The following is a 27,047-nucleotide window of genomic DNA, read 5'->3' on the forward strand; positions in this document are numbered from 1 at the left end:
TCCTTTCAAGAGGACTTGAATATTAAAGCAAGGATGCAATGTTGAGTCTGTATAAGGCACCTGTGAGGCCTCACGTAGAGCCCCATATATAGTAAAGGATGTGCTGACATTGGAGAGGGTTCAGAGGAGGTTCATGAGAATGATTCTGGGAATTAAAGCATTTGACTTCCGGGGTGCCTCGAGGCGACTTGTGTAGCAGCAGAACTCTCAATGGATACGATTAAATATTCTTGTTTCAGCCTGATACAGCTAAAAAGGTCAACTGCTTCAAAGGTCAGTACAGTCAACAAAGATGTCTTAATGTGTTTAAACGAACTACTATTGCTTCTACATTAACGGAACCTATGCCGATACTGGATGGATTCCTCGTCGATTCCATACAGGAAACGTGGCTGTAGGTCAGGGATACAAGTGCATTTAAGGAAACGGGGTTTTAAACTCCCACTACCGACTACCTTGCTGGCGAACATGCAGTCTCTGGTGAATAAAATCGATGATGTCAGAGCCAGGGTGCTGAAACAGAGGGACATTAGGACCGTGTGTGTCCTTTGTTTCACGGAATCCTGGTTAACCCCTTCTGTACCAGATGCAGCGATTCAGATCTATGGGTTTAATATACACCATCAGGCTAGATCTATAGTCTCTCAAAAGCAGAGGTGGAGGAGTATGCCTCATAATCAACTCTTCTTGGGGGTGCTGTCCCAATCCTGCTCACCAGACCTAGAATATCTTGCAGTTAAGTGTCGTGCATTTTACATACCACGGGAGATTTCCTGGATCATTTTGATATACATTCCACTTCAGGCCAACGTCAATCAGGCTTTAGACGATCTGAGCAATGGGATCAGCATGCACGAAACATGCCACCCTATCACCTTCATCGTCGTTTTGGGGGATTTTAACCAGGCCAGTTTGAAAAAAATCACTAAGCAATTACCATCAACAGATCACTTGCAACACCAGAGGAAACAACATACTAAACCACTGTTACACCACCATCAAGAATGCCTACTGTGCTGTTCCATGTCCTCACTTCGGGAAGTCTGATCACCTGGCTGTACTTCTACTCCCTGAGTATAGGCAGAGACTGAAGACTGCAGCACCACTAGTGAGGACCAAGAAGGTTTGAACAAAGGAAGCACAGCAGCGCTTACAGGACTGCTTTGAATTGGTGGACTGGACCGTATTCAGGGATTCATCTTCGAATCTGGATGAGTTTGCTGCAGTTGTTACCGACTTCATTAAAACCTGTGTAGATGAGTGTGTGCTTACAAAGACTTACTGTATACTCACAAACTAAAAGTCATGGATGAACCAGGAGGTACGTCATCTGCTGAAGGCTAGATCTGTGGCATTTAAGTCTGGTGACCCAAATCTGTATCAGAAAACCAGGCATGGTTTACAGAAGGCTATTTCAAGGGCAAAGAGACAATTATGAACGAGGTTGGAAACATCGGATGTACGATATCTCTGGCAAGGTTTGCAGGACATTACCTCCTACACAGTGAAACCCAATAGCATGAATGGCAGCGATGCTTCACTACCAGATGAACTCAATGCCTTCTATGCCCACTTTGAAAGGGAGAATATAACTACAGCTGTGAAGATCCCTACAGCACCTGGTGACCCTGTGATCTCTGTCTCAGAGGCCAATGTTAGGCTGTCCTTAAAGAGGGTGAATCCTCGCAAGGTGGAAGGTCCTGATGGAGTACCTGGAAAGGATTTGAAAACTTGTGCCAACCAGCTAGAGGGAGTATTCAAGGACATTTTCAATCTCTCACTGCCATGGGCAGAAGTTCTCACTTGCTTCAAAACGGCAACAATTATACCCGTTGGTTATGACTAGACTGAACTATCTCAGTAAGAACCTGCACCCATTGCAATTTGCCTATCGCCACAATAGATCAACGGCAGATGCAATCTCAATGCCTCTTCACACGGCCTTAGACCCCTGGACAATACAAACACATATGTCAGGACGCTGTACATTGACTACAGCTCAGCATTTAACACCATCATTCCCACAATTCCTGATTGAGAAGTTAATGAACCTGGGCCTCTGAACCTCCCTCTGCAATTGGATCCTCAACTTCCTAACCAGAAGACCACAATCTGTGTGGATTAGTGATACCATCTTCTCCTCGCTGACGATCCAACACTGGTGCACCTCAGGGGTGTATGCTTAGCCCACTGCTCTATTCTCTCTATACCCATGACTGTGTGGCTAGGCATAGCTCAAATACCATCTACAGATTTGCTGTACAACCGTTGTTGGTAGAATTTTAGATGGAGACGAGAGGGTGTCAGGAGGGAGATATAGCAACTAATGGAGTGGTGTCACTGCAACAACTTTGCACTCAACATCAGTAAGACGAAAGAGCTGATTGTGGATTTCAGGAAGGGCAAGATGAAGGAACACACACCAATCTTCATAAAAGGATCAGAAGTGGAGAGAGTGAGCAGTTTCAAGTCCCTGGGTGTCAAGACCTTTGAGGACCTAACCTGGTCCCAACATATCGATGCAGTTATAAAGAAGGCAAGGCAGTGACTATACTTCATTAGGACTGTGATGAGATTTGGAATATCAACAAATACACTCAAATACTTCTATAGATGTACCATGGAAAGCATTCTGACAGGCTGCTTCACTGTCTGGTATGGATGTGGGGGCTACTGCACCGGACTGAAAGAAGTTGCAGAGGGTTGTAAATTTAGTACCAAAGATATCACAAGGAGCGGTGTCTCATAAAGATAGCGTCCATTATTGAGGACCTCCAGCACCCAGGGCATGCCCTTTTCCCACTGTTACCATCAGGTAAGAGATACAGAAGCCTGAAGGCACACACTCAGTGATTCAGGTACAGCTTCTTCCCCTCTGCCATCCGATTCCTAAATTGACATTGAACCTGTGAATACTACCTCACTTTTTAAAATATATATTAATTGTCTTTTGCACTATTTTTAACCTATTCAAAATACATATACTGTAATTGTTTTACTTACTTATTATTATTAGATTTTTAATTTTTCTTCTTCTTCTATATTATGTATTGCATTAAACTGCTGCTGCTAAGTTAACAAATTTTGCCGATGATAATAAACCTGATTCTGATTCATATGAATAGTGATTGAAGGCTCTGGGCTTGTACTCTCTGGAATTTAAAAGAATGAGGGGGGATCTCATTGAAACCTACTGAATAGTAAAAGGCTCAGATAAAGTCAATATGAAGAGGATGTTTCCTTTGGTGGGGGGGGGGGGGTTCTAGTTCCAGAGGCACAGCCTCAAAACAGAGGGATGTCCATTTAGAAGGGAGCTGAGGATGAATTTCTTTAGTCAGAGGCCGGTGAATCTGTGGAATTCATTGCCACAGGTGGCTATGGTGCATTTAAAGTGGAAGTTGATTGGTTCTTGATTAGTCAGGGCATGTAAAGTTATGGGGAGAAGCAAGGCAAATGGGGTTAAGGGAAATGGATCAGGCATGGTAAAATGGCAGAGCAGACTAGATGGCTGAATGGACTAATTATGCTCCTATATCTTATGGTCTTACTTATTCAAGAAATACAGATTTTATTTCAGATTTCCATCAATTATATATTTTAGTGTTTGGAAGAGTTTCTAGTCTCTGTGATCATGGGTAAGAAGTGACCAGAAGTTTACTCTTTCTGGAAATAAATAATTTTAAAAAGTAAGGAAGATACTTACTTATTATCGAATGAAGGTGGAGGCTGTCTCAGAGTCCTGTCAAAAGAATGAAAAACATTTTATGTTTCAATTTTGCAATAACTTTATTTAATCATTCAGACATTCAGTTTAAAGTCTTATCCACTGGCATTATTTTGTATTCTTGACTGATTGAACTATGGAGATACTTACACCCTGATGACAGAGGATATTCTTTTTTTTACATGTTTATAAAAAATATTAGAGGATTGATTATATTATAGTTGATCCTTGCTTCTTGCCTAGGGTTAAGAATTGTGAATATGACGCTATTGCTATATCTGATCATGTGCCTCTGAGTTTATCTTTCGAATTTGATGATGTCATTCTTGCCCGCCCACCATGGTGCTGGTCTCAGACATTACTGCAGAACTCTGACTTTGTCAGCTTCATTGAAACCCAGATAAAAGAATTTTTTCCTTTCGAATGATATAGGGGGTATGTCTAAGTTGAAGCATTTTTACGTGGTCAGATCATTTCTTATTCAGCTAAGCTTAAAAAACAGACTAAAGTAGAATTAGATAAGATTTCAAAACAAATTAAAGACTGAGATAATATTTATGCAATCTCCCCTAATATAGATTTATTCAAAGAAAGGGTGGAACTTCAATCACAATATAATTTATTATTAACTCATCCTATTGAAGGCTACTTGATTAAGCTAAAGAGCCAATTTTATATGTTTGGAGATAAAAATAACAAACTGCTTGCATCTCAATTAAAAACGGCTAGAGCCAAAAGACAAATTTTTAAAATCTGTAGGAAAGATGGTACCCTGGCTTGGGAATATGAAGAAATTAGTAAGATTTTTCAAGATTTTTATACTGAACTTTATAAATCTCAATTTCCAGTAGATTCTTCTAAAATGAATGCTTTCTTACGAAAGATTGCTTTCCCTCAAATTTCTGTTGAGAATCAAAAAACTCTTGATGCCCAAATTACTGAAGCCCAAATTCATAAAGCTATTTTTTCGATGCAATCTGGTAAGGCCCCTGGACTTGATGGCTATCCTGTAGAATTTTATAAAAAATTTGGAAAATTGCTTTCTCCGTATATGTTGGAAATGTTTAAGGATTCTTTTGTGAAAGGTGATTTACCCTCTACTTTTTATGAGGCTTCTATTTCTTTAATTCTTAAAAAGGATAAAGATCCTACTGATTGTGCCTCATATAAGACCTATTTCATTATTGAACGTCAATGCTAAGATTCTGTCAAAGATAATGGCCAATCGGTTGGAAAATATTTTGGGTAAAATTATTTTCAAAGATCAAACAGGCTTTATAAAGGGTCGTTATTCCTTTTCAAATGTTTGGAGATTATTTAACATTATATATTCGTCCTCTTTTAAAGCTCCACAATGCGTCGTCTCTTTGGATGCTGAAAAAGCTTTCGATCCTGTTGAATGGAAATATTTATTTAATGTTTTAGAGAAATTTGGCTTTTGTGTTAATTTTAATAATTGGATTAGAATGATATATAAAACTCCTATTGCTACTGTTATTACTAATAACCGTAGATCCCCTTTTTTCAGCTTTCACGGGGAACAGGACAAGGTTGTTCATTAAGTCCTTTGTTATTTAATATTAGAACCCCTTGCTATTGCTCTTCGTGAAGCTAAAGATATTTATGGGGTTTTTGTGAATGAGACCATTCATAAGAATTCTCTTTACACTGAGGATTTACTGGTTTACATATCCAATCCCCAGGAACCTATTCCTGCCTTGCTAAAATTGTTTAATGAATTTGGAGATTTTTCAGGATATAAAATAAATTTTAGTAAAAGTGAACTGTTTCCTTTAAATGAATCTGTTTCTATATATGATAATACTCCTTTCAAAGTCACGGATTCCTTTAGATATTTAGATGTTATTATTACTAAAAAATATAAGGATCTTTATAAAGCTAATTTTGTTCCCTTGGTAGATTCTATGAAGTATTTATTTAGTAGATGGAACCCACTTACATTTTCACTTGCTGGTCGCATCCATATAGTCAAAATAATGATTTTACCAAATTTTTTATATTTATTTCAGAATATCCCTGTTTTTCTGACTAAGAAGTCTTTTGATCGGATTGATTCTATTATTTTGACTTTTATTTGGAATAATAAAAGACCAAGAATTAGTAAATGTCACTTACAAAAGTTGAAAAAGGATGGAGGTCTTGCTTTGCCTAATTTAAGAATGTATTACTGGGCTGTTAATGTGCGATATATGTTCTTTTGGTTACATTGGGTTGATAAGAATGATCGGCCAATTTGGGTAGACTTGGAATTGAAAGCTGTGAAACAGTTTTATTTAACCTCGTTGTTGGGAGCTGCTTTACCTATACAATTGGCTAAAATTGCTAATTTAAATTTATATCCTGTGATTAAGTATTCTTTACAAACTTGGCTCCAGTTCTGTAATTTTTTTAATCTTAAAAGATTGAAACTTTGTAGTTTAATTTATGGATATTACTTTTTTAAGCCTTCTTTGAGTGATCCAAATTTTTTACTTTGGAAAAATAAAGATATTAATTATTTTTGGGATTTATTTGAAGAAGATAGATGGATGTCTTTTGAACAATTAATTGATAAATATTCTCTTTCATACTCACACTTTTTACAATACCTTCAAGTTGTACATTTCTTACAAAAATATTTAAGTAATTTTCCTTAAATATTGGATGTTGACCTGTTAGATACTATTACGAGTATGAACCCTTTGATGAATTTATAATTTACTATTACAATGGAATAAGCGTCCTTTATTTAAGATTAAACAAGATTGTGAAAAGGAATTTAATTTGACTTTTATGCTGGAGGACTGGACGCGGATTCTGAAATTGGTTAACTTTTCTTCGATCTGTGCTAGTCATTCACCAATTCAATTTAAAATTGTACATCGTTACTATTTGACGAAGGAGAGATTGTCTAAAATGTTTCCTAATGTTGATAGTTATTGCAATAGATGTAAAACTGAGACAGCTACACTGACACACGTTTCAGTCTTGTTCTATACTGGAACAGTTCTGGAAGTCAGTTTTTTCTACAATTTCTAAAGCACTTAAAATTAATTTACAACCTAATAAATTAGCTGTGCTTTTTGAAATAATGCCTCAAAATATCTGCGGTATCTCTTTGTCTGATCAACGTTATTGCATTTGTTACATTGATAGCTAGGAGGGCCATTTTGCTGAAGTGGAAGGATACATCGGCTCCTATCTGTTACAATGGTTCTCGCAAGTGATGCTATGTCTTAGTTTGGAGAAAATTAGAAGTCGAACCTTTGAACCTATGTTTGATTTTGAGAAAAGATTGGGTTCATTTGCTCATTACTATCATTTGAGTTAATTGATAGATTTCCTCCATGATCTAATTGTAAATTTTTGGTACATTTTTTTTCTGGCTGGCGGCTGCTGTTTATCTTTAGAAGCTTTTTGTATGATGCTTGGCTCCGGTGTTGAACACCTAATGATTTTTTTTCTCACTTTACTTTAGCTGGGTTTTTTCCTCTTCTTTTGTCACCAAAATTTTTTTCAATCTTTAAAACAATGTTTTTTCTTTCTCTTGAGACATTGTAAGTGTTGCCTACTTCAATGTGCTCTTGTTAATTTTGGATAATAATAATAATAAAAAGATTTGAAAAGAATTTTACAAAGTAAGGAAGATACTGACTTCTCATCGAATGAAGCTGAAGGCTCCCTTTGAATCCTGTCAGAAGAATGAAATATATTTTGTGTTTCAATTTTGCAATAACTTTATTCAATCACTCATTCAGTTTAATGACTGATTCATTGGCATTATCTGGTATTCTTTATTACGTGCAGATAATACAATAAAGGCAAATTGCTTAGAATGTAACAGTGACATAACACTTTCACCTTGAGTATTGAAAAATGGCACCGAGATAAAATAAATCTGCAGTTTTGTCATTCTGACTTCTGAGACTATTTTTATTACAAATATTCTCAGAGTTTGGGGATTACTGTTAAGATCGGCACTTACTACCTGTTGGCTCTAAGGCAGAGGGCAAGAAGTTGGAGACTTTTGTGGTGCATTAAATGGGTGCTATGTGTAATGCTGGAACCTTGTCAAGTGACATGCAAAATTTTTGGAAAATGGCATAAAGAACAGTTTTAAGTGTTTGGGCTAGATATTCATTTTGACATATGTAAAAAGACTTCAACTACATCTGCAGCCTGCAGAGGTCCCATCAACTCTGACTCCCACCACTAAATTAATATTCATATGGTGAAGACTCCTGTTAGATCCAGGATATACAAGGGGTGTTTGATAAGTTCGTGACCTAAGGTAGAAGGAGTCAATTTTAGAAAATCTCGCACATTTATTTTTCAACATAGTCCCCTCCTACATTTACACACTTAGTCCAGTGGTCGTGGAGCATACGGATCTTGGACCTCCAGAAAGTGCCCACAGCGGGAATGATTGATAAGTTCGTGGCCTAAGGTAGAAGGAGATGAGTTATTAACTTCAAACTTTCAACGTAATCACTCAAAGAGTTGAACTGCATGTGCATGCAACGAGAGCCGTATAACTCATCTCCTTCTACCTTAGGCCACGAACCTATCAATCACCCCTGCTGAGGGCACTTTCTGAAGGGCCAAGATCCGTATGCCCCATGACCGCTGGACTAAGTGTGTAAATGTAGGAGGGGACTATGTTGAAAAATAAATGTGCTAGGTTTTCTAAAATTGACTCCTTCTACCTTAGGCCACGAACTTATCAATCACTCCTATGTAAAATGTCAACATGTTTCATTACATCTGCAGTGTGCAGAGGTCACACCTACTCTGTTATTGCTGCCATGAAGCAACAGGCAGCCATAAGAGCATTGACTGTCATGGGAAGATGGTTATACTTTTTTTTCACAAAGATGGGTATTGTCTGTAAATGATGATTATTAATAAAGTGCTAAAAACACTCAGGAGATCAGGCTGCATCTCTGGAGAGATAAACAGAGTTAGCATTTAAGGTCAGTGAAAGGCTCTAATAAAAGCTCATCAAGCTGAGACATTAGCTTTGGTTCAGTCTCTCAACCGACTATATTTTCTCACAGCAGATGATATTTTGCTGGCTGAAAGTTTCAGGAACTTCCGTTTTTTTATTTCTGAATTTCAGTTTCTACGTATTCTGTATTTGGAGATAGAGCTTCTGATATGTGCCCATAGCAGAACATTCATTCTTTCTGGAAATGATATCTATTTAGGAACAAGGAAGATACTTACCTATGGAATGAAGGTGAAGATTCTGTCAGAACCCTGGTAAAAGAATTAAATACTTCATAAATTTTCTTTTTATTTCTTCAATAAATATTTTCAACCATTTGTTTGTTCAGTTTTCAGTCTCATTCAGAAGCATTGCTTCGTATTGCTTATCCTCACCCTTGGTGCCATCCTTTATACTCACCACAAGAGTTCTCCAGGGTCATTTTGGTAGTGGTACACATTCTATTTCAGGCCAATATCAATCAGGCTTTAGATGATCTGAGCAATGGGATCAACATGCATAAAACATCCGAATGCCTTCACTATTGTTTTGGGAGATTTTAAGCAGGCCTGTCTGAAAAAGTCACTAAGGAACGACCATCAGCAGATCACTTGCAATACTAGAGGAAACAACACACTGGGCCATTGCTACACCACCATCAAGAATGCCTACCGTGCTATCCCATGCCTTCACTTTGAAAGATCTGATCACTTGGCTGTACTTCAGCTCCCTGAGTATACGCAGAGACTGAAGACTGCGTCACCAGTAGTGAGGACCAAGAAGCTATGGACAAGGGAAGCACACGAGTGCCTACAGGACTGCTTTGAATTGGTGGACTGGACTGTATTCAGGGATTCATCTTCAAACCTGGATGAGTACGTTGCAGTTGTTACCTACTTCATTAAAACCTGTGTGGATGAGTGTGTGCCTACAATGACTTACCATACATTCCCAAACCAAAAGCTGTGGATGAACCAGGAGGTAGGTCATCTGCTGAAGTCTAGACCTGTGGCATTCAAGTCTGGCGAGCCAGGCTTGTACCAGAGAACCAGGTATGATTTGTGGAGGGCTATTTCAAGGGCAAAGAGACAATTTTGAACAAGGTTGGAGGCGACATCGGATGCACGACAACTCTGGCAGGGTTTGCAAGATATTACTTCCTACAAAGTGAAACCTAGTAACGTGAATGGCAGCGATGCTTCACTACCAGATGAACTCAATGCCTTCTATGTACGCTTTGAAAGGAGAATATAACTACAGCTGTGAAGATCCCTGCTGCACCTGATGACCCTGTGATCTCTGTCTCAGAGGTCAATGTTAGGCTGTCTTTAAAGACAGTGAACGCCTGCTAGGCAGAAGGTCCAGATGGAGTACCTGGTAAGGCTCTGAAAACCTGTGCCAACCAATTAGCGGGAGAATTAAAGGATATTTTCAACCTCTCACTGCCTCGGGCAGAAGTTCCCACTTGCTTCAAAAAAAGCAATAATTATACCAGTGCCTAAGAACAATAATGTGAGCTGCCTTAATGACTATTACCTGGTAGCACTCACACCCACAGTGATGAAATGCTTTGAAAGGTTGGCCATGACTAGACTGAACCCCTGCCTCAGCAAGGACCTGGACCCATTGCAATTTGTCTATCGCCAGAATAGATCAACGGCAGATGCAATCTCTGTGGCTCTCCACATGGCTTTAGACCACCTGGACACACAAGCACCTATGTCAGGATGCTGTTCATCGACTATAGCTCAGCACTTAATACCATCAATCCCACATTCCTGATTGAGAAGTTGCAGATCCGGGGCCTCTGTACCTCCCTCTGGAATTGGATCCTTGACTTACTAACCGGAAGACCACAATCGGTGTGGATTGGTGATAACATATCCTCCTCGCTGATGATCAACACTGGTGCACCTCAGGGGTGTGTGCTCAGCCCACTGCTCTACTCTCTGTATACACATGACTGTGTGGCTAGGCATAGGTCAAATACCATCTATAAATTTGCTGACGATACAACCATTGTTGGTAGAATCTCAGGTGCTAACGAGAGGGCATACAGGAACGAGATATGCCAACTAGTGGAGTGGTGCGGCAGCAACAACCTGGCACTCAACGTTAGTAAAACGAAAGAGCTGATTGTGGACTTCAGGAAGGGTAAGACGAAAGAACACACACCAATCCTCATAAAGGGATCAGAAGTGGAGAGAGTGAACAGTTCCAAGTTTCTGGGCGTCAAGATCTCTGAGGACCAAACGTGGTCCCAACATATCGATGCAGTTATAAAGAAGGCAGGACAGAGGCTATACTTCATTAGGAGCTTGAAGAGATTTGGCATGTCAACAAATACACTCAAAAACTTCTATAGACGTACCGTGGAGAGCATTCTGACAGGCTGCATCACTGTCTGGTATGGAGGTGGGGGGGGGGGGGTGCTACTGCACAGAACCGAAAGAAGCTGCAGAGCGTTGTAAATCTAGTCAGCTCCATCTTGGGTACTAGCCTACAAAGTACCCAGGACATCTTCAGGGAACAGTGTCTCATAAAGGCAGCATCCACTATTAGGGACCTCCAGTAGCCAGGGCATGTCCTTTTCTCACGGTTACCATCAGGTAGAAGGTACAGAAGGCACACATACAGCCATTCAGGAACAGCTTCTTTCCCTTCCGCCATCAGATTTCTAAATGGACATTGAACCCTTGGACACTACCTCACTTTTTTTAATATACAGCATTTGTTTATTGCACTATTTTAAATCTATTTAATATATGCATACTGTAATTGATTTATTATTAATTGTATTTATTATTTTTTTTCTCTTCTATATTATGTTTTGCATTTAACTGCTGCTGCTAAGTTAACAAATTTCACGTCACATGCTGGTGATAATAAACCTGATTCTGATTCAGATACAGATAATATTCACTTGTTATTTAATATAGTCCTGACATTTAAAAAATATGTATTTTTATGTTTTAACACATCTGTTTTATTTTTATTAAAAGCATTCTCAGGTATGGGGATTTCTGGTAAGACTGCTACTTATCATCCGTTGCCCCTAAGGGAGATGCCAAGAAATTGGGGTCTTTCTTGGTGCACCAAACAGGGTGATGTGTGTGGTGATGGACCTAATCAGGTGACCTGCAGAAATTAGGAAAGTGGCAAAAAAAGTTAAAATTATTTAGAATGGTTTACATTCGAAAATTATTTCTCAAAATAAGAAGATACTGTACTTACTTATCATGGAATAAAGGTGAAGAATTTCTCAGATTACTGGTAAAAGAAACAAATACATTTTCTTTACAGATTTTCAGTAACTCTGTTTGACAATTTGCAGGTTCAGATTCCAGTCTCAATCAGAAACATAGCTCCAGCATTACTTGATAGTCCTTATCACATGCAGATTATATAATTCAACATAGTCCTGACATACAAATGTGAAAGTTTGGGTTTCTAACGTTGCTTTTATTTTTAATAAAAACATTCTCAAAATATGAGGATTTCTAGTAAGATTGACACTTATCATCTGTTGCCCCTAAGACAGAAGCCAAGAAATTGAGTTATTTTGTGTTGCACTAAACAGCTGCTGTGTGCAGTACTGGCATCTAAACAGATGGCATGCAAACCTTAGGAAACTGGCAAAAGAACAGTTAAAAATCTTTAGGATACTTTTCATTTTGCAAATGATTTCACTAAATAAGGATAATACTTACTTATCATGGAATGAAGGTGAAGAATCTGTCAGAATCCTGGTGAAAGAATCAAATATAATGTACTTCACAATTTTTCAGTAACTGTTGTACCATTCACAGGCAGCATTGCTCCAGCGATAATTGATAATTGTTATCACATACAGATAATACTTTCACTTGTTATTGAACAAAGTCTTGATATAGGAAATCCATATTTTTAGGGTTTCTAACGTCTTGGTTGTTTATTTTTATTAAACATTCTCAGGATTGGGGGAATACTGGTAACCTCAGCAATTGTTGCCTGATGCCTTAAGTCAGATGCCAAGACATTGGAGTCTTTCTTGTACATTAAGCAGGTGCGTGTGTAATGCTCACATCTAACCAGGTGACTGGGAAATGCAAGAAAAGTTGCAAAAAAAAGTTAAAACTGTTTAAAAATAGCTTTCATTTTGTAAATTTCATAAAATTAGAAGTTACTTACTTATCATGGAATGAAGGTGAAGAACCTCTCAGGATCCTGGTAAGAAAATCGAATGTAATTTCTTCTTCAATTTTGAATAACTCATACATAACTAGTGGTGAATACTGGTAGCTCATGTTGAGGCGTTTGATGTTGCGGTGCTCACTGAGCTTGGCAATTACCTTGCAGACATTTCATCTTTGGTGAGAAGATTTGGATGAATTGGCAAATGAATTTGTGGCTGAGAACTGGCACAGGGGCATCAGATTTCTAGATTAGTGGGATCTTGTCTGGGGTAGGTATGACCTGTAGAAAGGGGATGAGATGGACCTGAATGCAAGTGCTGCCAATATCCTTGCAGGTAATTTTGCTAAAGGTGTTGGGGAGGGTTTAAGCTAATTTGGCAGGGGTATGGGAACTGGAATGACGGGGCTGATTATAGGGATCTTGTTTTTCAAGCAGAGGCAGTGTGTATTGAGACTATCTTGAAGGACAGGGAGTTAATAGGGCAAAAATGCAGTCAGTGGGATGGGCTACAATGCAACAGGGAGACAAAACTGAAAAGGGTGACAGGACTGAAGGTCTTATATTTGAATGCATGCAGTACACAATATAAGGTAGATAATTTAGCACAGTTAGAGATAGGCAGGTACGACATGGGTATCATGGAGTCATGGCTGAAAGACGATTGTAGTTAGGAACTTAATATCCAATGATACACAATCTATCGATGTCAGGCAGGTAAGCAGAGGAGGAGAAGTGGCTCTGCTGGCAAAATACAAAATTAAAACTTTAGAAAGGGCTGACATGGGATCAAAAGATGTAGAATCTTATGGGGGTAGAGTTAAGAAACTGCATGGGTAAGAAGACCCTAATGAAAGTTATTTACAGGCCAGGATGTGGTTTTGAAATTACAACGAGAGATAGAAAAAGCATGTCAAGAAAGCAATGTTATGTTAGTCGTGGGATTTCAATATAGAGAAACACTGAGAAAATCAAGTTACACACATAAAAGTTGCTGGTGAACGCAGCAGGCCAGGCAGCTTCTGTAGGAAGAGGTGCAGTCGACGTTTCAGGCCGAGACCCTTCGTCAGGACTAAATGAAGGAAGAGTGAGTAAGGGATTTGAAAGTTGGAGGGGGAGGGGGAGATCCAAAATGATAGGAGAAGACAGGAGGGGGAGGGATGGAACCAAGAGCTGGACAGGTGATAGGCAAAAGGGATACGAGAGGATCATGGGACAGGAGGTCCAGGAAGAAAGACAAGGGGGGGGGACCCAGAGGATGGGCAAGGGGTATATTCAGAGGGACAGAGGGAGAAAAAGGAGAGTGAGAGAAAGAATGTGTGTATAAAAATAAGTAACAGATGGGGTACGAGGGGGAGGTGGGGCATTAGCGGAAGTTAGAGAAGTCGATGTTCATGCCATCAAGTTGGAGGCTACCCAGACGGAATATAAGGTGTTGTTCCTCCAACCTGAGTGTGGCTTCATCTTTACAGTAGAGGAGGCCATGGATAGACATGTCAGAATGGGAATGGGATGTGGAATTAAAATGCGTGGCCACTGGGAGATCCTGCTTTCTCTGGCGGACAGAGCGTAGGTGTTCAGCAAAGCGGTCTCCCAGTCTGCGTCGGGTCTCGCCAATATATAAAAGGCCACATCGGGAGCACCGGACGCAGTATATCACCCCAGCTGACTCACAGGTGAAGTGTTGCCTCACCTGGAAGGACTGTTTGGGGCCCTGAATGGTGGTAAGGGAGGAAGTGTAAGGGCATGTGTAGCACTTGTTCCGCTTACACGGATAAGTGCCAGGAGGGAGATCAGTGGGGAGGGATGGGGGGGACGAATGGACAAGGGAGTTGCGTAGGGAGCGATCCCTGCGGAATGTAGATGGGGGGGGAGGGAAAGATGTGCTTAGTGGTGGGATCCCGTTGGAGGTGGCGGAAGTTACGGAGAATAATATGTTGGGTCCGGAGGCTGGTGGGGTGGTAGGTGAGGACCAGGGGAACCCTATTCCTAGTGGGGTGGCAGGAGGATGGAGTGAGAGCAGATGTACGTGAAATGGGGGAGATGCGTTTAAGAGCAGAGTTGATAGTGGAGGAAGGGAAGCCCCTTTCTTTAAAAAAGGAAGACATCTCCCTCGTCCTAGAATGAAAAGCCTCATCCTGAGAGCAGATGCGGCGGAGACCGAGGAATTGCGAGAAGGGGATGGCGTTTTTGCAAGAGACGGGGTGAGAAGAGGAATAGTCCAGATAGCCGTGAGAGTCAGTAGGCTTATAGTAGACATCAGTGGATAAGCTGTCTCCAGAGACAGAGACAGAAAGATCTAGAAAGGGGAGGGAGGTGTCGGAAATGGACCAGGTAAACTTGAAGGCAGGGTGAAAGTTGGAGGCAAAGTTAGTAAAGTCAACGAGCTCTGCATGCATGCAGGAAGCAGCGCCAATGCAGTCGTCGATGTAGCGAAGGAAAAGTGGGGGACAGATACCAGAATAGGCATGGAACATAGATTGTTCCACAAATCCAACAAAAAGGCAAGAAACAACAAAAAGAAAATCAAGTTGATGCTGATGCCATGAGAAAGGATTTTTGGAATGCCTCTGAGATGGCTGTTTGTAGTAGCTTATGGTTGAACTCTTCTGGAGAAACAGCACTTCTGGATTGGGTGTTGTGTAATTAACTGGATATAATTATGGAGCTTAAGGTAATGAAGGTAACAGTGATCGTAGTATGATAGAATTCACCCTGCAATTTGAGAGGGTGTAGCTAACGTCAAATGTATCAGTACTACAGTGGAGTAAAGGGAATTTCAGTGGCATGAGAGGGAATGCCAGTAGGGATGATGGCAAAGCAGCAATGGCTGGCGTTTCAGGAGAAATTTGGAAGGCGCAAGATAGAGACATTCCAAAGAAGAGGAAATATTCTAAATGCAGGATGAACCAATTGTGACTGGCAAGGGAAAACAACGCTAACATAAAAGCAAAAGAGAGGGCATACAGTAGAACAAAAATTCATGGGAAGTTAGAGGATTGACTAGTTTTAAAAACAAATAAGGCAACTAAAAACACATGAAGGGGGAAAAGATGAATTATGAAGGTAAGCTAGCCAATAACATCAAAAATTATACAAATAGTTTTTTTAGATATATAAAGAGTAAAAGAGAGGCGAGAATAGATATTGGACCGAAAATGATACTCTACAGAGAGTAATGGAGGACAAGGAAATGGCGAACTAACTGAATCGGTCTTCATTGTGGAAGACACTAGCAAGTTTGAGAGCATTAGGGAGCAGAATTGAGTGCAGTTGCTATTACTAGGAAAAAAGTGCATGGGAAATTGAAAGATTTGAAGGTAAAAAGGTCTGAAGGACCAGATGGACTACACTCCAGTGTTCTGAAAGAGGCAGCCGAAGAGATTGTGGAGGTATTAGTAATGATCTTTCCAGAATCAAGAGATTCTGGTATGGTTCTGGAGGACTGGAAAATTGCAAATGTCACTCCACTCTTCAAAGAGAGGGAGGCAAAAGAAAGAAAATTATAAAATACAGTTTCAAGAAGTGTATCGTCATGCACTTTGGTAGAAGGAATAAAAGCATAGACTATTTCCAAAATGAGGGAAAATTCAAAAATCTCAGGTGCAAAGGGATTTGGGAGTCCTCATGTAGAATTCCCTAAAGGTTAATTTGCAGGTTGAAATCGGTGGTGAGGAAGGCAAATGCAATGTTAGCATTCCTTTCAAGAGGACATGAATATAGAAGCAAGGACGTAATGCTGAGTCTGTATAATAGAATAGAATAGAATATCTTTATTGTCATTGTTGTGGAGCAATGAAACACAGTTTAGCAGCTCAACGTTTTGCAGCATGACAAAGAATATATACATAAAATAAACTCTAAAACCTCAGGAATGCAGTACAAAATTAATAATAATTGGGGGGGGGGTAGGACTATTGCACACCTGCCATTCCTGGAAGTGTGATGCATTTAGCTGCCGCCGTCTTAGGAGGGGGCAGGAGAAGGGAAGGGGGTGTTATACATTTCACTGCTTGTGGGTAGAAGCTGTTAAGGAGTCTCTTTGTTTTCATCCTTAATGCTCTGTACCTCTTCCCAGAAGGTAGAGGGGAAAATAGGTCATGTCCAGCATGAGTAGGATCCTTTGAAATACAAGTAGCCTTCTTTTGAAGTCTGCCAGTATAAATGTCTCTGAGGGAGGGTAATGTTGTGCCAATAACCCGCTCTGCTACCCTCACCACCCGCTGCAAGTCCTTCCTGTTCTGTTCTGTGCAGCTGGCAAACCACACTTCACAGCAATAAGTTAGGAGGCTCTCTATAGTTGTCGATAGAAGTTGATCAGCAAGTGATGAGGGAGGAGAGCGTGCTTTAGCTTCCTTAGGAAGTAGAGCCTCTGTTGGGCCTTCCCCACCTGATAAGAGATATAGGCAGTCCAGGTGAGGTCAGCAGAGTTGTGGATGCCGAGGAACTTGAAACTCTCTACTCTCTCCACCTCTTTCCCGTATATGTACAGAGCGGAGTGCTCGACGCGCTTTGATTTCCTGAAGTCTACTATCAGCTTCTTGGTTTTTGGAGCCCCTTATTTAAGAAAGGATGTGTTGACATTGGAGAAGTTTCAGAGGAGATGAACAAGAATGATTCTGGGAATTAAAGGGTTATTATATGAACAGCGATTGAAGCCTTTGGGCCTGAACTCTCTAGAATTTAGAAGAATGAGGGGGGACCTCATTGAAACCACTGAATGTTAAAAGGCCTGGGTACAGTGGATGTGAAGAGGATGTTTCCTCTGGTGGGGGAGTCTAGATTCAGAAGGTACAGCCTCAAAATAAAGGGATATCCATTTAGAACGGAGATGAGGATGAATTTCTTTAGTCAGAGGGTGGTGAATCTGTGGAATTCATTGCCACAGGTGGCTGTGGAGGCCAGGTCACCGGGTGCATTAAGGTGGAGGTTGATTGATTCTTGATTAGTCAGGGCATGAAAGGCTATCGGGAAGAAGGCTGGAGAATGGTGTTAAGGGAAATGGTTCTGCCATGATGAAACGATGGAGCAGACTCGATAGTCGAACAGCCTAATAATGCTCCTATATCTTATGGTCTTATTTATTACAGAAATACAGATTTTATTCCAAATTTCCAGGAACTACATATTTTAGTGTTTAGAAGAGTTTCTAGCCTCTGTGTTCACGGGCAAGAAGTAACCAGAAGTTTATTCTTTCTAGAAATAAATAATTTTACAACATAAGGAAGATACTTACTTATCATCGAATAAAGTTGGAGGCTGTCTCAGAGTCCTGTCAAAAGAATGAAAAACATTTTAGGTTTCAATTTTGCAATAATTTTATTTAATCATTCAGACATTCAGTTTAAAGTCTCGTCCATTGGCATTATTTTGTTGTATTCTTTATTACATGCAGATAATACAATAAAGGCAAATTGCTTAGAATTCAACAGTGACATAATACTTCACCTTGAGTATTGAAAAATGGCTTTGAAATAAAATAAAGCTGCAGTTTTGTCTGTCTGTCTACTTGGACTTTATTTTTATTACAAGTATTCTCAGGATATGGGGATTTCTGCTAAGATTGGCACTTATCACCTGATGCCTCTAAGACAGAGGTCAAGAAGTTAGAGACTTTCTTGGTGCATTAACGTTGTCAGGTGACATGCAAATTTTAGGAAAATGGCATAAAGAACAGTTATAAGTGTTCAGCTGCTTCCTGCACGCATGCAGAACTCGTTGACTTTATTAACTTTGCCTCCAACTTTCACCCTGCCCTCAAGTTTACCTGGTCTATTTCCGACACCTCCCTCCCCTTTCTAGATCTTTCTGTCTCTGTCTCTGGAGACAGCTTATCCACTGATGTCTACTATAAGCCTACTGACTCTCACAGCTATCTGGACTATTCCTCTTCTCACCCTGTCTCTTGCAAAAATGCCATCCCCTTCTTGCAATTCCTCGGTCTCCGCCGCATCTGCTCTCAGGATGAGGCTTTTCATTCTAGGACGAGGGAGATGTCTTCCTTTTTTAAAGAAAGGGGTTTCCCTTCCTCCACTATCAACTCTGCTCTTAAACGCATCTCCCCCATTTCACGTACATCTGCTCTCACTCCATCCTCCCACCACCCCACTAGGAATAGGGTTCCCCTGGTCCTCACCTACCACCCCACCAGCCTCCGGACCCAACATATTATTCTCCGTAACTTCCACCACCTCCAACGGGATCCCACCACTAAGCACATCTTTCCCTCCCCCCCCTCTGCATTCCGCAGGGATCGCTCCCTACACAACTCCCTTGTCCATTCGTCCCCCCCATCCCTCCCCACTGATCTCCCTCCTGGCACTTATCCGTGTAAGCGGAACAAGTGCTACACATGCCCTTACATTTCCTCCCTTACCACCATTCAGGGCCCCAAACAGTCCTTCCAGGTGAGGCATCACTTCACCTGTGAGTCGACTGGGGTGATATACTGCGTCCGGTGCTCCTGATGTGGCCTTCTATATATTGGCGAGACCCGACGCAGACTGGGAGACCATTTTGCTGGACATCTACGCTCTGTCCGCCAGAGAAAGCAGGATCTCCCAGTGGCCACACATTTTAATTCCACATCCCATTCCCATTCTGACATGTCTATCCACGGCCTCCTCTACTGTAAAGATGAAGCCACACTCAGGTTGGAGGAACAACACCTTATATTCCGTCTGAGTAGCCTCCAACCTGATGGCATGAACATCGACTTCTCTGACTTCTGCTAAGGCCCCACCTCCCCCTCGTACCCCATCTGTTACTCATTTTTATGCACACATTCTTTCTCTCACTTTCCTTTTTCTCCCTCTGTCCCTCTGAATATACCTCTTGCCCATCCTCTGGGTCACCCCCCCCCTTGTCTTTCTTCCCGGACCTCCTGTCCCATGATCCTCTCGTATCCCTTTTGCCAATCACCTGTCCAGCTCTCGGCTCTATTCCTCCCCCTCCTGTCTTCTCCTATCATTTTGGATCTCCCCCTCCCCCTCCAACTTTCAAATCCCTTACTCACTCTTCCTTCATTTAGTCCTGACGAAGGGTCTCGGCCTGAAACGTCGACTGCACCTCTTCCTACAGATGCTGCTTGGCCTGCTGCGTTCACCAGCAACTTTGAGATAAGTGTTCAGGCTAGGTTTTGTTTTCTGACATACGAGGAGTGATTGATAAGTTCGTGGCCTAAGGTAGGAGGAGTCAATTTTAGAAAACCTAGCACATTTATTTTTCAACATAGTCCCCTCCTACATTTACACACTTAGTCCAGCAGTTATGGAGCATACGGATCTTGGACCTCCAGAAAGTGCCCACATCAGGGGTGATTGATAGGTTCGTGGCCTAAGGTAGAAGGAGCTGAGTTATACAGCTCTCGTTACATGCAGATGCAGTTCAACTTTTTGAATGATTATGCAGGAAGTTTGAAGTTAGTAACTCATCTCCTTCTACCTTAGGCCACAAACTTATCAATCACCCCTGCTGTGGGCACTTCCTGGAGGTCCAAGATCTGTATGCTCCACAACCGCTGGACTAAGTGTGTAAATGTAGGAGGGGCCTACGTTGAAAAATAAATGTGCTAGGTTTTCTAAAATTGACTCCTTCTACCTTAGGCCACGAACTTATCAATCACCCCTATGTAAAATGTCAACACGTTTCATTACATCTGCAGCGTGCAGAGGTCACACCTACTCTGTTATTGCTGCCATGGAGCAACAGGCAGCCGCGAGAGCACTGATTGTCAAGGGAAGATGGTTATACTCTTCTTTCACAAAGATGGGTATTGTCTGTAAATGATGATTATTAAGGAAGTGCTAGGGAAACACTCAGGAGATCAGACTGCATCTCCAGAGAGATAAACAGAATTAGCATTTCAGGACAGTGAAAGGCCCTAATAAAAGCTTATCAAGCTGAGACATTAACTTTGTTTCAGTCTCTCACAGATGGTATGTTGTCGGCTGAAAGTTTCAGGAACTTCTCTTTTTATTTCAGAATTTCAGTTTCTACATATTTTGAGCTTAGAAATACGAACTTCTGATCTCTGTGCCAATGGGAGAACAATCATTCTTTCTGGAAACTATTTATTTTGGAATAAGGAAGATACTTACCTATGGAACGAAGGTGAAGACTCTCTTGGAATCCTGGTACAAGAATTAAATATTTTTAAACATTTTATTTTATTTTTTTCTTTTTTTTTTAATTTTATTTTTATTTGGATAAGGAGTTCACAATTATCATGTACTTTTTTCACACATATAACCTTTTCCATTTTTTTATATGTATAAAACTACAATTATTTATACATTCTTAAGTACACATTGAGATGATATAAAAGCAAAATAAACATTTAAATAGATAATTATGTACTGTGGTAAATCTAACCTATTAGGCTAAGTAATGAAATTAGTTGTTAAGAAAAATGGTAATAATAGTTTCCATACAACCCTTCTGGACCATTTCCACTGGTCCAAAATGTTGCATACAAGCCTATATACCAACCATTGTAGGTGTTTATATCCCAATTTGTTCGTGCTTGTTCCTGCCCGCAGACATAATTATCCAATCCCTATGTACTTATTTACTTAATATTTTCATTTTTTTTTATCCCTTTCCCAAATCTTTCCCTTTACTTGTGTTAATTCTCTATTTTCCAAAAAAAAAACATCAAACATTTAGACTAGGGGTGCTTATGTTAGCAATATTACTGTGTTGATGAGAAGAGCAATATAAATCATTAGGAGAGTCATCTAAAGTCTGCTCGCATTGGGGTTATATATTCAATCCATTTATTCCAGATTCGATACTTTCAGAGGAGGCTTGGGGGAAAATCTGCAGCTTTCAATGGTCCTCGACTAATTCTTCGACTTGGAGAGAACATTGTTGGAAAAACATTATAAGATACTTCAAGACCCCATATCAGGAAAAATATAAAGATACAAATGTGATGTGTTGGAGAAGGTGCGGCTCTAAGGAGGCAAATCATTTTCATATTTTCTGGGATTGCCCTAAATTAAGTCTATTTTGGGAAGCTATTCATAGAACATTAGTTAAGGTACTTAGGTCCCAGATACCTCTGAACTTTGAGACGCTCTATTTGGGGCATGTATTGTTCCTTGAACAGAAGGAAGATATAAAGTTGCTGCAGGCCCTCTTAGCGGCAAGTAAGAAATCAATCACTAGAAAATGGCTAAATCCAATACCACCTACATTAGAATATTGGTACGAAATTATCTTGGAAATATTTAAAATGGAAAAGTTGACCTACTCCCTGAGAGCTCAAAAAGAAACATTTTATCGAATCTGGAATAAATGGATTGAATATATTTTATTTTTTTCAATAAATATATTCATCCATTTGTTAGTTCAGTTTCCAGTCTTATTCAGAAGTATTGCTTGATATTCCTCATCAGATGCAGATAATACTTTCACTTGTTATTGAATATGGTCCTTACATTTTAAAACATCTGAATTTTTTTATGTTTTTAAACTTTTTGTTTTCATTTTTATTAAAAGCATTCACAGGATATGGGAGGTTGCCCCCTTAGGATAGATGCCAAGAAATTGGAGTCTCTTTTGGTGATGTGTGTGGTGCTGGCACCTAATCAGATGACCTGCAGAAGTCAGGGAATTGGAATAAGAAGAGTTAAAAGTGCTTAGGACAGTTTTCATTCTGACTTGCACATAAAGTTTTTACTCCATGATTCTCCCTAACAGCAGCCTGAAGAGGCCACATTAGTTCTGTCTTTACTGCCATTAAGCAAGGATTTCCAGCATCTGCAGAATTTCTTGGCTTAAAATAAATAATTTTCACCTTGTCAAACATGGCCCTGCTGTAAAGTAAAATCTGTAATATTTTGTGTTTCTAAATTACTGTTTTGACTTAAATGCGTTGTAAGGAACCATCAGACACCTGAATTAGCACAGGCATCTTCACTTACCGTAACACTAAACTGATCATTGAACAGTCTATGGACTCACTTTCAAGGACTCTACAACCCATGTTCTCAGTATTATTTATTTACTTTATTATTATTATTATTATTTAGTTCTTTTGTATTTGTAGCTTGTCTTCTTTCGCTTGTCAGTACTTGTTTTGTGTATAGTTTTTCATTGATTTGATTGTACTGTGAAAGCCTGCAAGAAAATTAATCTTAGTGTAGTATTTGGTGACATATACATACTTTGAGTTATTCTGGAATTTTATAATTGGTTACTCTAAACAAAAATGCCTATAAGGTGGAATTCTTAACCTGATGTTGTATGTAGTGCAGTGGCAATGAGCACAGTTAAAAGTCCTTTGGCTTTCATGCTAAGGCAACAAAGGGCTTTCATAGCAGCATGTTACTTTGGCTTTTTATGGCACGTCAGAATTGAAAGAAGTACTTTTCACCAGTGAATTTCAACCATAAATACAACAGGAAGATGAATAGGAAATGTAGGAATATGGGAGCAGGAATGACCAATTCTGTATCACAAACCTGCATTAAATTAATGTAATTTCTATCTCATTCGTTTTTCTATTCTGTGCCTTTTCTCTTGAACACTTAACAAAACTATATTAATCCCACTCTTGAATACTTCAAACATTTGCTATTTAATCTTTAAAATTCTTTTAGCAAAATAAATGTCTACCCAATCATTGTAAACATATAAATTAGTTGTCCCCTCATATATCTAATCTAGTGAAATTTATCTCATAACAGTGATAATTCCAATTACTTTCTTCCCAATAGTAAATTAGATTATAATTGACAAATGTACCACAGTACAGTGAAAAACTTGTCTTGCACACCGTCCATTGAAACAATTTCATTACAACACTGAATTGAGGTACTACAAGGTAAAACAATAACAGAATGCAGAATAAGGTGTTACAGTTACAGAAAAAGTAAAATGAAGGTAGACAATAAGGTGCAAGGTCATAACAAAATTGACTGCGAGGTCAAGAGTCCATCTTATCATGATAGTCTTGTAACATCAGGAAATAACCTGTCCTTGAATCTGGTGGTATGTGCTTTCAGGCTTTTGTATCTTTTGCCTGATAGGAGGAAGGAGAAAAGAGAACGTCCAGAGTTTGTGAGGTCTTTGATTATGTTGGTTGATTTATTAAGGCAGCGAGAAGTGCGGACAGAGACCACGGGGAAAAGGCTGGTTTCTGTGATATGCTGAGCTGTGTCCAAGACTGCTGTTTTCTTGTGGTCACGGGAAGAGTAGTTGCCTTACTAGGGTACAACGCACCTGGAGGGTGTAATTTATAAGATGCATGCATTTCTTTTAAGACTCTCTATAAATAAATGAATGAATGGGTAGGGTGCATATTAAGATTGACAACAGAAGCTCTTAAAATGCCTTTCTTTTTGCAATGAATTGACCTGCATATGTTCCACATTCAAGTTTTCCAGATGTTACTCATTTCTGGCAATAAAGGAGTAAGAAGGATTTCCTTTTGGAATTCAGGTCATAAAGTGCCCCTTCAGAAATTTCTATAGAAGAGATATTGGACCTGATTAAATTATGTTGGCTTCATGTAAGTACCTTGATGTGTATGATAAGAAATCAAGACAAATGAGAGAAAAATAATTTGAACACTTTGATATTTTCACAGTTGGATAGCGTTCAAAACCCACTGCATTACTGAACCAATGTTTGTCTCTTCAATTCCTATTTGTTTCTTCCCAGATCTCAGGTATGTTGAAGCTGCTGATCTGCTCACAATTAATTGTTTTGTTATGTCTCTATCTACTCAATTGGAACTACTGGTTTGAAGAAGAGGATCAGTTGCTATTCAGCAGCACATGGATCCATTAATTATATTACTGTATCATCACCTGATATCATAAAGATTGTTGTTCCAGATTCTAGTATATGCAGTCTCTTGTATCACGTGCTTATCTACTCAATCACCATAAACTGAACTCAGCCATGTTGAGAAGCATCCATTATAAAGACATTTGATCCTCAGTCACCCTCAGGCATTCAGAAACCAAACCTGACTGTGTCTACCAGCTGAGTGCGGAACAGAAACAAAGCCAAATAGGAGTAGGCTATTTAGACCTTTGAGTCATTCCTACCATTTGATATAATGATGATTGATCCTTTATTCTCAATACAGTAAACCCTCATTGATCCAGTATTCATACATTTGGAATTATTGAGCAAACAGCAAAAGTTTTATGGAAATAAGCTCAAATAGTGAATTTTATTTTGTGTCACGCAAAATGATTAACTGTAATATCCTCTATGAAGGTTTGGCATTTGGTATGCATACATCAGGATGCTCTTTATCAACTATAGCTTTGCAATCAATACCATCATCCCCTCAAAATTAATCAATAAGCTTCAAGACCTTGGCCTTAATACACCCTTGTACAATTGGAACCTCGGCAACATCACCTCCACAATCTCCATCAGCGCAGGTGCATCACAAGGTTGTGTGTTTAGCCCCCTGCTCTACTTGCTTTACATTTATCACTATGTGGCTTAGCACAGCTCCAATGACATATTCAAGTTTACTGATGATAGCATGGAGAGAGATTGAAAATCTGGCTGAGTGGTGCCATAACAATAACCTCTTTCTCAATGTCAGCAAGACCAAGGAGCTGATTATTGACTTCAGAAGGAGGAAACCAGAGGTCCATGAGCTAATCCTCATCAGATGATTCGAGGTGGAAAGGGTCAGCAACTTCAAATTCCTCGATGTTATCTTTTCAGAGGACATGTTCTGGGCCCAACACATAAGGGCAATGATGAAGAAAGCACTGCAGCATCTCTACTTCCTTAGGAGTTTGCGTAGATTCAGCATGATATCTAAAACTCTGACAAACTTCTATATACAAGTAGTGAAGAGTATATTGACTGGCTGCACCACGGCCTGGTAAGGAAACACTAATGGTCTTCAACAGAAAATCCGACAAAATGTATTGGTTTTGACCCAGTCCATCACAGGGAAAGCCCTCCCCACCACTGAGCACATCTGTACAAAGTGTTGTTGCAGAAAAGTAGCATACATCACCACCCAGGTCATGCTCTCTTCTCGCTGCTGCCATCAAGAAGGTACAGAAGCCTCAGGATTCACACCACCAGATTCAGGAACAGTTACTACCCCTCAGCCATCAGGTCTTGAACCAAAAGAGATAACTTAATTCAACTTCACCTGTTCAATCACTGAAATGTTCCCACAACTTATGGACTCACTTTCAAGAACTCGTCATCTCATGTTCTCAATATTTATTGTTCATTTATTTATTATTATTATTTCTTTCCTTTTGTATTTGAACAGCTTATTGTCTTTTTCACACTGGTTGAATGCCCAAGTTGGTGCGGTCTTTCATGATTCTATTATTATTTCTATTATTCTATGATGGATTTTTTGACTATGCCCACAAGAAAATGAATCTCAGGGTTGCACAGGGTGACATATATATGTCCGTGGATAATAAATTAACTTTGAAATTTGTAATGCTGAGTGTAATCATTCATTAGATTTATCTTTTGCTACGTGTTACATTCTTTAGCTTTGAAATAAATAATTGTCATGTTAAACATAATTTAAAGGGTAAGGGATAACATACAGTCAGCAGTTTATGCAAAGGCTTATGCAAAGAATACCAGTGTGTTTTGTAGAATGACATGTTTTTTTACGTAATTCTCATGAAACTGGCACTATATATTCCCTGATCATGCCAGATCACTGGGAGCATGTTATCGCAGTTTTCCCCTTTCTTTCCAAACCCTCTATTTGAATACCATCAAGATCATGCTAAATGGACACTTATTGTGACTTCATTAGTAGTGTGGTTGCAAATGAGATTAAATATTGTACAATCACCTAGGGACACTTTAACCTTATATTGTAACTGTCCAAGATGAAAGTTTGGCAGTAGTTTTCAAAACATCCACTAGGTTACATTATTTTTCATTTCAAAACCTGGATACATCTGTCATACAAGAGAAGTCAAAGATCAGCTTCTTTTCCTGAGCAGCTGGTGTGTTATTGCCAGCAGACGTAGAGGAAACCGGGCAGCTCTGCTGAAGGCCTACCTGTAACAACAGTGGCACACCAACCATTGAAGGGAGCTGGAGCCTTCGTCCTGTCCTGGCCAAGAGGTCTGACTCTCAACCAAACATTGAGCTGAACCTGCGGGTTGAGTCTTAGAAACAGGTGCCATGGTA

At 39.8% G+C, this 27,047-nt stretch overlaps 1 protein-coding gene across 5 annotated transcripts in view; it reads right to left on the bottom strand.

The window, feature by feature from the left end:
- LOC134359957 (uncharacterized) overlaps window positions 1-27,047 on the bottom strand; it is a 192,714-nt gene that overhangs the window by 22,000 nt on the left and 143,667 nt on the right. For 4 of the 5 annotated variants that reach the window (XM_063073858.1, XM_063073857.1, XM_063073855.1 and 1 more), the window contains 8 exons: window positions 20,984-21,016; window positions 18,121-18,156; window positions 12,882-12,917; window positions 12,422-12,457; window positions 11,946-11,981; window positions 8,951-8,983; window positions 7,380-7,415; window positions 3,704-3,739 (listed from right to left, as the gene is read on the bottom strand). In XM_063073858.1, the coding sequence (XP_062929928.1) occupies window positions 3,704-3,739; window positions 7,380-7,415; window positions 8,951-8,983; window positions 11,946-11,981; window positions 12,422-12,457; window positions 12,882-12,917; window positions 18,121-18,156; window positions 20,984-21,016 (282 nt within the window). The remainder of the gene's footprint in view (window positions 1-3,703; window positions 3,740-7,379; window positions 7,416-8,950; window positions 8,984-11,945; window positions 11,982-12,421; window positions 12,458-12,881; window positions 12,918-18,120; window positions 18,157-20,983; window positions 21,017-27,047) is intronic. The other variant, XM_063073856.1, reaches the window with a different exon arrangement.

Source organism: Mobula hypostoma, chromosome 21, assembly GCF_963921235.1.
Source record: "Mobula hypostoma chromosome 21, sMobHyp1.1, whole genome shotgun sequence".
NCBI classification, from domain to species: Eukaryota; Metazoa; Chordata; class Chondrichthyes; order Myliobatiformes; family Myliobatidae; genus Mobula; species Mobula hypostoma.